General features: G+C 44.5%; 1 protein-coding gene across 1 annotated transcript in view; it reads right to left on the reverse strand.

Moving 5' to 3' along the window:
• Positions 1-718: 718 nt before the first annotated feature.
• The window catches only part of NEO1 (neogenin 1), a 389738-nt gene continuing 376278 nt past the window's right edge, over positions 719-14178 (reverse strand). The window contains exons 26-27 of the mRNA XM_078773416.1: positions 2421-2554; positions 719-1903 (exon numbers count right to left, since the gene is read on the reverse strand). Coding sequence (XP_078629542.1) covers positions 1802-1903; positions 2421-2554 — 236 coding nt within the window. The 3' untranslated portion in view covers positions 719-1801. The remainder of the gene's footprint in view (positions 1904-2420; positions 2555-14178) is intronic.

Here is a 14178-nt window from a genome sequence, read left to right on the forward strand (position 1 = left end):
TCACCCGAGACGGCTTCACATCACCCGAGACGGCTTCACATCACCCGAGACGGCTTCACATCACCCGAGACGGCCTCACATCGCCCGCGATGGGTTTACATCACCTGAGACGGGTTTACATTGCCTTGTACGGGTTCACATCGACCGACACGGCTTCACATCACCCGAGATGGCTTCACATCGTCCGCGACGGGTTCACATTGCCCGGGACGAGTTTACATCGCCCGAGACGGCTTCACATCGCCCGCGACGGGTTCGGATTGCCCGGGATGGGTTCACATCGCCCGACATGGCTTCACATTGCCCGACACGGCTTCACATCGCCCGACACGGCTTCACATCACCCGCGATGGGTTCACATTGCCTGGGACGGGTTCACATTGCCTGGGATAGATTAATGTTGCCTGACACGAGTTCAGATCGGCCGAGACGGGTTCACATCACCCCAGACAGGCTCAGGTCACCCCAGACAGCTTCACATCGCCCGAGACAGGTTCATGTCACCTGAGACAGCTTTCCGTCGCCTGAGACGGGTTCCTGTCGTCCGAGACGACTTCACATCACCTGCGACAGGTCCACGTCTTCTGAGACGGCTTCATGTCACCCGAGACGGGTTCACATCACTGGATATGGATTCACAACACCCAAGATGGATTGGGTTTTTTCAGGCAGAAATTTGGAGAAAAGTTTCAAGCAAATAATCACAGCAGCTGCACAGTTAAATCTTATAACATTTATTCTGGTCCTCCACTTATTTAACAAGATATAAAACAGTTTTATTTTAACAAACAGCTTAACGTTCGTGTTACAAGCACAACGTATGTTAGCACCATGTGAAAGTGTGCATGTTTATGTCCAAACCAGAAAGAGTTTGTAGATTGAAAAAAGAATGTACATTTGTGATGTTTGTTTCCCTCCCTGTACTTGAAACTGCAAAGTGCGACATAAAACCGATGAATGGCTTTCGCTTCTCAGTCGGTCGATCGTGCGCAACCAGATGCAGCCACGGAAACACTCTCAGATTGTACTTTTTTAAAAAGTTGCATTTCAAGACCCAGCCGAGACTTTGAAATACTGGGAACTTGTCCAACAACGCTTTATCTGCTGTGACCTGATCGCTGTGACCTTTTATCTGCTGAAACACTGAACTGAAGAAATAAAATTGCTTGTGATAAATATGGAACAGTTAACCTAGACAAAAAGCAAAGTAACTAAAATAAGTTCACCCATATACAAATCAAGGATCCATATAAGAAGACACAGCAGCTTTACCCTAAGACACCACTCTGCCTGTATGTACACAAGTTTCTTCAAAGCACAAAAAAGCAAAGCACAAATATAAACATAAGGTACAGGGGTAAAGCGTACCAATAAAATATTTACTTTACAAAAAATATCTCTATTTAAAGAAACTTTACAATAGTAAGACGTATTAATTCCAGTTACATGAATGTAATACACTGCAAAACAAAAGCAAACATTGACGTTCAAACAGTCGACTCTCAAAGCCGTCACTTGAGTTGAAGTTATTACAAAAAAAAAAAAATTATCCCGTTTACTCCAACCCAATTTGTTAAACAAAATGAGTTCTTCCATTTGTCTAATTCTTGGGATATTTACGCAGGATGCTTTGGAAAAACGTTGTGTCGGATATTTGAACAGGCATGTTCCTGGGAGAATTAGGAATGTCCACTTGGATCTGCTCATAACAATGACCGCCGCCCAATCTTCCCCGTCCCGACATCAGCATCGAACCTCGCAATGAGAAACGCTTCCGACTCCGATTCAAAACTTGCAGAATCTAGATACCGATTCCAGATGATGTTATGGCATTAAGATCCTTCATGAGGCCTTCTAGACTGGCCATCTCTGCGCTCAGTTCATCATCCTCGTGGGGCGAACTCTGTAGGGACGGAATTGCTGTGAGACGGGGAAAGGTATGCAAGCGGACACAGCCTAGCACTTGACGGTGACAATATGAAGGGTCGAATGGTTGGAGTGGGGGACGAGAGGGGTGCAAATGAATAAAACAGTGGCAAGCAAAACGAAATTAAACAAGGCAAACACGAAGGCAGGTGGGTTTCATTAAATGCACGGGATAGGGAAAGAGAGAAGCATGGGATTAGTGAAAGGATTTGATGGCATTCAAATTGTGTTCAAGAACAAAATGGTTTCACTGCGGATATATGAAAATGTCAAATTTTTAGCAGTACACTGACAAATGTGACAGGTAAACTTTGAAAAACAATGAAGAGCGAAGATTAAAGTATCACTCCCGATAATAAAACTTCTACCAATGTTGTTTTAGAAAGATTCATTTTATACCGAAGGCTTTAAATTGTAATGTCATCATCTTGTCAACTTCACAAATCATCCTGCCCTTGTGGGCCAGCGACTGCACCGACACTTCTTTAACTTACGATATTCGTTTCATCCACCGGGTGTCCGCCCTCACTGGTGGCGGGAGCACTGGGCATGGACACGGGAACTGGGGCACGGTTTCTTCCAAGAGTGCCCAGAGATGCCGTCTTGTTTGGGTTTAGCTGGCTCGCAGCTGCAGTGGGAACGAGAGGGAAAGAACACCGATCATTACTGCACAGCAATACCTAACACTTTATGGGGGTGATGCACCTAGCATAGACCAATGTTAACAAAATGTCATCTATATATATATATAAACGCGAGTTGTCTGTGTGTGTCCACGTTTTATTCAGAGATGGCTGAACGGATCTTCATCAAACTTTCAGAGGTGCACCAGTGAGTGCCTGGTAGTGTTCTAAGCTAAAAAAAAAAAAAAATTGAAAAAAAAAAAGGTCGTTTTTTCAGAGTAAAAAAAAAATAAATCGCTCGATGGTGCCGAAGCCTTTTAAAATTAATGACAGTTATACACAAGTACACATTCGCATAAATAAATACAAAACAATCACCAGACATTCGAATACAAATAAATCAAACAATTCCGGAAGTGTACGAAGTTGGTAGTATGGCTTCTTCTTCTTTCTGATCGGCAACACACTTAACTCAGAAAGGTGATGAACGCCACATTCACCCACCAGCATATACAGTCACGTGAAAAAGTAAGTACAGTACACCCCATGTAAAGTTTTGACTTTTCAACATATTTCAACCTACAGCTATTTGATCTTCATTTCAACAATATTGATAGATAAAGGTGATATTGTGGCGGACACGAAAGCACTGACGTGGTGACATCACCCCGCACACCAAGTAGGGGTGGGCCACGCCCGGGAGAGAGGCGTGGCCTCACGATATACACGGGGCGCACAGCCCTGAGCAGCTCAGTGTTATAGTGAGCTCTTGAATAAAGACTCTTACAAGTTACCGCTTGTCCGCTTCCTCCTTGCTCACAAGCAGCGCGCGTAACGCCGCGCTTTAATATAATATAACAAATATCATGAAACATTTACATTTTGTAGTCCATTGTATAATTTAAATAAACAAAAATGCAAATTTCGCATGTGGAAAAAGTAAGTACACCCTTGGCTCTAATAGGTGGTATTGCCCCCTTTGGCAGAAACAACCTCAAGTAGGCATTTCTCATAACTGTCTACCAGTCTCTGACATCAACTGGGAGAAATTTTTGCCCACTCCTCCATGCAGAATTGTTTCAGCTGTGCGATGTTTGAGGGGTTTCTTGCATGCACAGCTCGTTTCAAATCCCCCCACAACATCTCGATAGGATTTAGATCCGGGCTTTAACTTGGCCATTCCAGAACCCTCCATTTCTTTCTTTTCAGCCATTCCTTGATGGATTTACTGGTATGTTTAGGGTCATTGTCATGTTGCAAGGTACACCTTCGGTTGAGCTTCAACTTTCTGACAGATGGCCTCACATTATCCTCAAGCACCCTCTGGTACAATGAAGAATTCATAGTGGATTATATGATGGTGAGCTGCCCAGGCCCTGATGCAGCAAAGCTGCCCCAAACCATAATATTTCCACCACTATGCTTTACAGTTGGTATCAGGTTCTTGTGGTCAAATGCTGTCTTTGGTTTTCGCCAAACATGTCTTCTGGTACTGTGGCCAAATAGCTCTACCCTTGACTCATCTGTCCAGAGCACATTGTTCCAGAAGTGCTGGTCTTTGTCTGGGTGTTCATTGGCAAACTTTACGCTTGCCCTGATGTTTTTTCTGGACAGCAAAGGTTTCCTCCTGGCACACCTCCCATGGAGATCAAATTTGTGCAGCCTCTTTCTAATGGCAGACTCGTGCACTTTGACATCAACTGTGGCAAGAGCTACCTGTAGGTCCCGTGACGACATTCTGGGGTTCTTAGAGACTTCTTTCAGCATCTTGCGGTCTGCTCTAGGGCTGAACTTGCTGGGGCGGCCTGGCCTGAACAAGTTGGCAGTTGTTTGGCATCTTCTCCACTTGTAGATGATCTTCCGGACAGTCGAATGATTGATTTGAAATTGTTTGGAGATCTTTTTAAATCCCTTCCCAGACCCGTAGGCATCTATAACCTTCTTTCTGAAGGCCTCAGAGAGCTCTTTTGATCTAGGCATGGTGACGCCGCACACTTCAACAACAAAGAGCAAACCAAACTAAATGTGTGAGGTTTAAATAAGACAGGTTCCTCCAATATCCTCTCTAACAATGTTCTAATTATTTGCACCTGAGCTGGTGCACCTGATTCTAATTTTAGGTATTTGAAGTAGTGATAAATGTAGGGGTGTACTTACTTTTTCACGTGACTGTATATGAACCCCCTTCCTCTCCTGCCTCCATTCCCCCCCCCCCTTCCCTCCTCCTCCCCCTTCCCCCCCCTCCAACCCCTCGCCCCTTCCCCCCCTCCCACCCCCCTCGTCCCCTTCCCCAAACGGGCAACGCCCGATTACTTCGGCTAGTTAACAATAATCCTCAAAAAGATAATTTTGGTCAATGATGCTACATTTCAAATAGTTGTATTTACCTTGAGAGCTAATGGGTCAGTTTGGGGTGTGCATGAACCAGCATGGGTCCAACATCAGCCCAGTTACCCAAAATGTCATCACCATTACAATTGTTGCCAAAGCTGACATGGAGCATTCGTTTAAGGCATTTGTTATCCGCAGGGTTGCATGAACTCTTCTTTTTTGTCTTCAGAGCAGCAATTTTTTCTGCTGATATGTATATTATGGGCTCGGCGTACGATCACAATTTAACTTAGAAATGGACACGTGGCATTAGAAATTCATGAGCTCAGTTGAACCACCAGACAGAGATTGGCTTTGAGAAAATATTCCACATTAATAACGAATAAAAATCATTTCTCTCTGGCAACTTTTTCCGCCTCAGCAGTCGAAGGCCGGAGGCATTATTTTTTCAGGTTGTCTGTCCGGCTGTCAGTCTGGGTGTCTATCTGTTATCCGTTTTTTGTTACCAAGATACTTTGTGAACTACTGAAGGTATTTCAACCAAACTTGGCACAAATATGGACTGTAAATACAAAGATTAACTCATTAAATTTTGGGTTCAACAGGTCAAAAGTCATGTGCCCTTCGAAAATCATGACAGCCCATGATGACTCGAGTTGGAAATATTTGTTTGATGTCTCTCTTCAACCCTTTTATCTTTTCTCTCTCAAGTGACCTTCAAACTTTCATGTGACCTGGTCTTTTACTCTGCCAAACTGTTAACAGAAGTTACTGCACCTCTGCCACTGTTCTGTTGATTTTATCCATTGTTCTATCTGTCTGCCGATGTACTGTATGCATGTATGAATGTATGTATGAATGAATGAATGATCGTTAAAAGGCCATTTTCCCCGCTAGAGCAGGCGTTAGCCTTGCGGGCCCCATGACAATCATGGTTCCCTGTTTGAGGCAATGTTTTTATGGCCGGATGCCCTTCCTGACGTCAACCCTTGGTCGCCTCTTACGATGCGCAGGGATACGGTGTACACACCGTGATCATTCATCCCAGCAAGCTGGTACTCAAATTTGCCGACCTCGAAAGGATGACAGACTGAGTCAACCCCTCTGGCGTTAATTCAGCGATCGACCGGGATTCGAACCCAGGATCCGAGGATCCCAAGCCAGCACCCTAACCGCTAAGCCAACACCAGGCTTTATGTATGCAAAAACAGTCGCGTGAAAAAGTAAGTACACCCCATGTAAAGTTTTGACTTTTTCAACATATTTCAACATACAGCTATTTGATCTTCATTTCAACAATATTGATATATAAAGGTGATATAATATAACAAATACCATGAAACATTTACATTTTGTAGTCCATTGTATAATTTAAATAAACATATATGCAAATTTCGCATGTGGAAAAAGTAAGTACACCCCTACATGTATCACTACTTCAAACACCTAAAATTAGAATCACGTGCACCAGCTCAGGTGCAAATGAGTAGAACATCGTTAGAGAGGATCTTGGAGGAACCTGTCTTATTTAAACCTCAGACATTTAGTTTGGTTTGCTCTTTGTTGTTGAAGTGTGCGGCGTCACCATGCCTAGATCAAAAGAGCTCTCTGAGGCCTTCAGAAAGAAGGTTATAGATGCCTACGAGTCTGGGAAGGGATTTAAAAAGATCTCCAAACAATTTGAAATCAATCATTCGACTGTCCGGAAGATCATCTGCAAGTGGAGAAGATTCCAAACAACTGCCAACTTGTTCAGGCCAGGCCGCCCCGGCAAGTTCAGCCCGAGAGGAGACCGCAAGATGCAGAAAGAAGTCTCGAAGAACCCCAGAATGTCATCACGGGACCTACAGGTAGATCATGCCACTGTTGATGTCAAAGTGCATGAGTCTACCATTAGAAAGAGGCTGCACAAATTTGATCTACATGGGAGGTGTGCCAGGAGGAAACCTTTGCTGTCCAGATAGAACATCAGGGCAAGACTAAAGTTTGCCAATGAACACCTAGGCAAAGACCAGCACTTCTGGAACAATGTGCTCTGGACAGATGAGTCAAAGGTAGAGCTATTTGGCCACACTACCAGAGGACATGTTTGGCGAAAACCAAAGACAGCATTTGACCACAAGAACCTGATACCAACTGTAAAGCATGGTGGTGGAAATATTATGGTTTGGGGCAGCTTTGCTGCATCAGGGCCTGGGCAGCTCACCATCATATAATCCACTATGAATTCTTCATTGTACCAGAGGGTGCTTCAGGATAATATGAGGCCATCTGTCGGAGAGTTGATGCTCAACCGAAGGTGGACCTTGCAACATGACGATGACCCGAAGCATACCAGTAAATCCACCAAGGAATGGCTGAAAATAAAGAAATGGAGGGTTCTGGAATGGCCAAGTCAAAGCCCGGATCTAAATCCCATCGAGATGTTGTGGGGAGATTTGAAACGAGCTGTGCATGCAAGAAACCCCTCAAACATCGCACAGCTGGAAGAATTGTGCATGGAGGAGTGGGCAAAAATTTCTCCCAGTCGATGTCAGAGACTGGTAGACAGTTATAAGAAACGCCTACTTGAGGTTGTTTCTGCCAAAGGGGACAATACCACCTATTAGAGCCAAGGGTGTACTTACTTTTTCCACATGCGAATTTTGCATTTATGTTTATTTAAATTATACAATGGACTATAAAATGTAAATGTTTCATGATATTTGTTATATTATATCACCTTTATCTATCAATATTGTTGAAATGAAGATCAAATAGCTGTATGTTGAAATATGTTGAAAAAGTCAAAACTTTACATGGGGTGTACTTACTTTTTCACATGACTGTATGTATGTATGTATGTATGTATATATGCATGCACTTATGTATGTATGTGCAGTATACACGTATGTTTCCTTCTCCCCATGGATGTCAACCGATGGGGATTGTCCATGCTTTATCCTTTTAAATGCCGAACCTCAAACAAAGAAGCAGCACGTACCATTTTTAAAGTCACTGATATGACTTGAACTGGTCCAAACCGGATCGGTGTTTTTTTAAGAGAAAATATCTCCTCGCTGGATGGCCGTTGGCTCCACACGAGGGCTCATCCGCCCTTTGCCAGCTGTTGTTTTTGGTCCTGCAAGGTGTCGTAGTCACACTCCCCACGAGCAAAACCAGTGAGGGGTGTTGGTTTAGTCGCCGACTACCCGACCATGCAACAGGTAGCACTGGGTTACATGTTACCAGTGGCAGTCCCAAAAGACTGACCTGACACAAAAACATTAAAACATATTGTGATGTTTATGGCCCCACGGAACGACTGTTAATTATGAATCAGGTGGGGAGAAACAAAACACCGAAGCAGTCACTTTGCAGATGGCTGGCACAATTGCAGGCGATCGCCTGCCCACGCAGAGGTGTGCCATCCTATTCAGAGCATGGACTAATGACCGGTCATCAGGATTTTAACCTAATTTAGACCCCAAGGGATTTACCAATGTCGCCAAATGAGCGTGTTGCGGAGTATTGCGGAGCAGACAAGCACAACTTTCAAATATAAGGTTCTATTAAATAAAAGGAAATGGACATGAGATAAGAAAGCAGACGAGAGACCATCGGTCAAGGACAATAAAAACCAATAAACCCTTATATTACAATAAAACTACAGCCCTATGGATTTATACGGTCATTTCCCGGTCATACCAAACCAGACAAGGATTGTTATATCAAACTCAAAGGGATCAGAATGAGAGCAGAGCAGGGCACAGATGTCACAGCAGTATGAAGCATCCCTCACAGAAAAAGTAGAGCTCTGGCCTACAGAGCACCAAAGCCAAAAGAGAGGACAGCCTCCACCTCCAACTGATGGCCCTGGCAAAAGCCCCCAAAAAATGGCCGCTCAGGTGCTTAAAAAGTTACCATCCCCTTCTCCCCATTCTCTTGCCTCTCAGGGCACTGGAACGGCCACTTGGATGGGGCCCTCCCCCCCGCCGGTCCATTCAGGACATGACCAGTGGCTCTGGCCAAATGTGGCGCTTTTCCTTGCCAGCAGGTCCGACCATTGGCATGCCGCGTTGTTGCAGCAGTGGGCGGGTCCTTCTGGGGACTCTGCCTCTGTTGACGACATTGATGGCATCGGCAGTGACGTCGTCTTGTCCGACTATTATTTAAATGTCAGAAAAACACAGTGATGATGGGAAGTGACGTAACTTCCCAGAGCACTCTGGCTGCCGGTGACACCATCTTGTGATATCGCCTTTCTCTCCATAATCAGCGGACCACTTAAGGAAAAAATCTCCTCCAAACATTGACGCGCTCTGCCCCCCCGCCCCCCCTTCCAACCAATTGGGAAGCCATGCCATTTGTCCTTGGGTTCTCTTCCAAATGCTGAGCATCAAGTGAGGAAATAGCACATACCATATTTAAAAAATCTTTGATATCAATCAATCAATGTCAGAATCAAACGGCCGACCTCCCAGACGCAGAAGGCACGCTCCACCCACAATTTTTATTTTTTATATTTTTTGTCTTTGGAGGAGATAGGGTGGCATGTCGAGGTGCGAAGGGTTGTAACTATTTATAGGTGCTTTTGGGAATCATGTGAGAAAGCTTCGAACATCCGCTTCAACACGATTACCAAAACTCCAGACCCCAAGGTATTCTTTAAGTTAAGCTTTCTGCACAAGAAAAGAATCAATTTTCAAAACATTACAAGTGGCTGGAATCCCTTTGCATCCAAATGGGGTTTGGAATGTCTCTTGCCACAATATTTTACAAAATGGATGCAGCAGACATTTTCAAGGTGTAAATAATTTCTCACAGGCAAAGGTTACGCACAGCTTGTTGTGTCGAACAAACTGCTGTTACACGTGTGTGTTCTGTGAAAAGGAATTTCCTGTTGATGCAATTATTTAATTGCAATGTCGTCCATTTTTCTGGTCAAATTCACATTGTGAATTCCAATTGTTTATTATCCATTGAGTTTATTTAATATTTGTATCGTCATTTATATGGAGATGAGAAATCACCTATAAATTAAATTAATTAATTTCTTCTTTTTCTTCTTCTGTTATGAATAATGATATTATTCATATAACATATAAAGTTTGTTTTCCACACGAGCACTTTAACGGCTCATTGCAGGGGTAGGTTAAAGCTATGAAAACTACTTAATGAAAGGGATGGTCGAGCCTTTGAAATGGGTAATAATATTAGGAACTATGCTTCTCAAGAAGTGAACAGGCAATCGGTTTAACATATGCAAAATTACCTGGCTATTACCTGAGTGATTAAATTAGAATGTAAAATTTTCTTTTTTACTACATGGTCAAGGCTCGTGGAAGATGTAGAACGCAGAACAGATCAGGACACAACATGAAAAAGGGAACAGCAGGAGAATGGGGAGTCGCCAACAGAAGGGCGGACGTAGAAGGTAGACGGAGACAGACAAACAAGGCATTCAGGTAACGATGAGGGGTAAGGGAAAATGCAAAGAGTGGACAAGATGGGCACATCGCAAAAAATTTGAAAGGGGTGAGGGTGGTTTAACGGGAGTAGAAACGATCATGGTTTTGCATGGGGGAAGACCTGAGATGGTTGTGAACAGCTGTCTTTAAGACGTGCAGGGAAGAATGAGATGGAAGAGAGTGTGGAAAGTGGTTCCACAGGTGGGAAAACGGATGAATAAATGAGTGGAGGTGAGCATAAACAGGATTTTATGGAGACTCAGTGAGATCATTGATGAAGATTAGGAATAAGCTGGGGCTGAGAACACTGCCTGAGGTACTCCAGCGTTGACAGGGAAAGGAGAAGAAAGGGTTCCGTTGAGAAGCACACGTTGGCTACGAGAGTGGAGGAAGTCAGTAATCCTAGAGTGGAGGAAGTCAGTAATCCTACAGTGGAGGAAGTCAGTAATCCTAGAGTGGAGGAAGTCAGTAATATAAGAGTGGAGGAAGTCAGTAATCCAAGAGTGGAGGAAGTCAGTAATCCAAGAGTGGAGGAAGTCAGTAATCCTAGAGTGGAGGAGGTCAGTAATCCTAGAGTGGAGGAAGTCGGTAATCCAAGAGTGGAGGAAGTCAGTAATCTAGAGTGGAGGCAGTCAGTAATCCAAGAGTGGAGGAAGTCAGTAATCCTAGAGTGGAGGAAGTCAGTAATCGAGAGTGGAGGCAGTCAGTAATCCAAGAGTGGAGGAAGTCAGTAATCCTAGAGTGGAGGAAGTCAGTAATCGAGAGTGGAGGCAGTCAGTAATCCAAGAGTGGAGGAAGTCAGGAATCCAAGAGTGGAGGAAGTCAGTAATCCTAGAGTAGAGGAAGTCAGTAATCCTAGAGTGGAGGAAGTCAGTAATCCTAGAGTGGAGGAAGTCAGTCATATAAGAGGGGAGGAAGTCAGTAATCTAAGAGTGGAGGAAGTCAGTAATCCTAGAGTGGAGGAAGTCAGTAATCCGAGAGTGGAGGAAGTCAGTAATCCTAGAGTGGAGGAAGTCAGTAATCCAAGAGCGGAGGAAGTCAGTAATCCTAGAGTGGAGGAAGTCAGTAATCCAAGAGTTGAGGAAGTCAATAATCCTAGAGCTGCGGAAGTCAGTAATCCAAGAGTGGAGGAAGTCAGTAATCCTAGAGTGGAGGAAGTCAGTAATCCTAGAGTGGAGGAAGTCAGCAATCGAAGAGTGGAGGAAGTCAGTCATCCTAGAGTGGAGGAAGTCAGTAATCCAAGAGTGGAGGAAGTCAGTAAGCCAAGAGTGGAGGAAGTCAGTAATCCAAGAGTGGAGGAAGTCAGTAATCCAAGAGTGGAGGAAGTCAGTCATCCAAGAGTGGAGGAAGTTAGTCATCCAAGAGTGGAGGAAGTCAGTAATCGAGAGTGGAGGCAGTCAGTAATGCAAGAGTGGAGGAAGTCAGTAATCCAAGAGTGGAGGAAGTCAGTAATCCTAGAGTGGAGGAAGTCAGTAATCCTAGAGTGGAGGAAGTCAGTAATCGAAGAGTGGAGGAAGTCAGCAATCGAAGAGTGGAGGAAGTCAGTAATCCTAGAGTGGAGGAAGTCAGCAATCCAAGAGTGGAGGAAGTCAGTAATCCTAGAGTGGAGGAAGTCAGTAATCCTAGAGTGGAGGAAGTCAGTAATCTAAGAGTGGAGGAAGTCAGTAATCCTAGAGTGGAGGAAGTCAGTAATCTAAGAGTGGAGGAAGTCAGTAATCCTAGAGTGGAGGAAGTCAGTAATCGAAGAGTGGAGGAAGTCAGTAATCTAAGAGTGGAGGAAGTCAGTAATCCTAGAGTGGAGGAAGTCAGCAATCCAAGAGTGGAGGAAGTCAGTAATCCTAGAGTGGAGGAAGTCAGTAATCCTAGAGTGGAGGAAGTCAGTAATCCTAGAGTGGAGGAAGTCAGTCATCGAAGAGTGGAGGAGGTCAGCAATCGAAGAGTGGAGGAAGTCAGTAATCCAAGAGTGGAGGAAGTCAGTAATCCTAGAGTGGAGGAAGTCAGTAATCCTAGAGTGGAGGAAGTCAGTCATCGAAGAGTGGAGGAGGTCAGCAATCGAAGAGTGGAGGAAGTCAGTAATCCTAGAGTGAAGGAAGTCAGTAATCCTAGAGTGGAGGAAGTCAGTAATCCTAGAGTGGAGGAAGTCAGTCATCGAAGAGTGGAGGAGGTCAGCAATCGAAGAGTGGAGGAAGTCAGTAATCCAAGAGTGGAGGAAGTCAGTAATCCTAGAGTGGAGGAAGTCAGTAATCCTAGAGTGGAGGAAGTCAGCAATCCAAGAGTGGAGGAAGTCAGTAATCCTAGAGTGGAGGAAGTCAGTAATCCTAGAGTGGAGGAAGTCAGTCATCGAAGAGTGGAGGAAGTCAGCAATCGAAGAGTGGAGGAAGTCAGTAATCCAAGAGTGGAGGAAGTCAATAATCCTAGAGTGGAGGAAGTCAATACTCCTAGAGTGGAGGAAGTCAGTAATCCTAGAGTGGAGGAAGTCAGTAATCCAAGAGCGGAGGAAGTCAGTAATATAAGAGGGGAGGAAGTCAGTCATCCAAGAGTTGAGGAAGTCAGTTATCTGAGAGTGGAGGAAGTCAGTAATCCAAGAGTGGAGGAAGTCAGTAATCTGAGAGTGGAGGAAGTCAGTAATCCAAGAGTGGGGGAAGTCAGTAATCCAAGAGTGGAGGAAGTCAGTAATCCAAGAGTGGAGGAAGTCAATAATCCTAGAGTGGAGGAAGTCAATAATCCTAGAGTGGTGGAAGTCAGTAATCTAAGAGTGGAGGAAGTCAGTAATCGAAGAGTGGAGGAAGTCAATAATCCTGGAGTGGAGGAAGTCAATAATCCGAGAGTGGAGGAAGTCAATAATCCTAGAGTGGAGGAAGTCAGTAATCCTAGAGTGGAGGAAGTCAGTAATCCTAGAGTGGAGGAAGTCATTAATCCTCGAGTGGAGGAAGTCAGTAATCCTAGAGTGGAGGAAGTCAGTAATCCTAGAGTGGAGGAAGTCAGTAATCCTAGAGTGGAGGAAGTCATTAATCCTCGAGTGGAGGAAGTCAGTAATCCTAGAGTGGAGGGAGTCAGTAATCGAAGAGTGGAGGAAGTCAGAAATCCAAGAGTGGAGGAAGTCAGTCATCTAGAGTGGAGGCAGTCAGTAATCCAAGAGTGGAGGAAGTCAGTAATCTAGAGTGGAGGCAGTCAGTAATCCAAGAGTGGAGGAAGTCAGTAATCCTAGAGTGGAGGAAGTCAGTAATCGAGAGTGGAGGCAGTCAGTAATCCAAGAGTGGAGGAAGTCAGTAATCCTAGAGTGGAGGAAGTCAGTAATCGAGAGTGGAGGCAGTCAGTAATCCAAGAGTGGAGGAAGTCAGGAATCCAAGAGTGGAGGAAGTCAGTAATCCTAGAGTAGAGGAAGTCAGTAATCTAAGAGTGGAGGAAGTCAGTAATCCTAGAGTGGAGGAAGTCAGTAATCCGAGAGTGGAGGAAGTCAGTAATCCTAGAGTGGAGGAAGTCAGTAATCCAAGAGCGGAGGAAGTCAGTAATATAAGAGGGGAGGAAGTCAGTAATCCAAGAGTTGAGGAAGTCAATAATCCTAGAGCTGAGGAAGTCAGTAATCCAAGAGTGGAGGAAGTCAGTAATCCTAGAGTGGAGGAAGTCAGTAATCCTAGAGTGGAGGAAGTCAGCAATCGAAGAGTGGAGGAAGTCAGTAATCCTAGAGTGGAGGAAGTCAGTAATCCAAGAGTGGAGGAAGTCAGTAAGCCAAGAGTGGAGGAAGTCAGTAATCCAAGAGTGGAGGAAGTCAGTAATCCAAGAGTGGAGGAAGTCAGTCATCCAAGAGTGGAGGAAGTTAGTCATCCAAGAGTGGAGGATGTCAGTAA

The sequence above is a fragment of the Myxine glutinosa genome, chromosome 2, assembly GCF_964187855.1.
Source record: "Myxine glutinosa chromosome 2, kmMyxGlut1.1, whole genome shotgun sequence".
NCBI lineage: Eukaryota > Metazoa > Chordata > Myxini > Myxiniformes > Myxinidae > Myxine > Myxine glutinosa.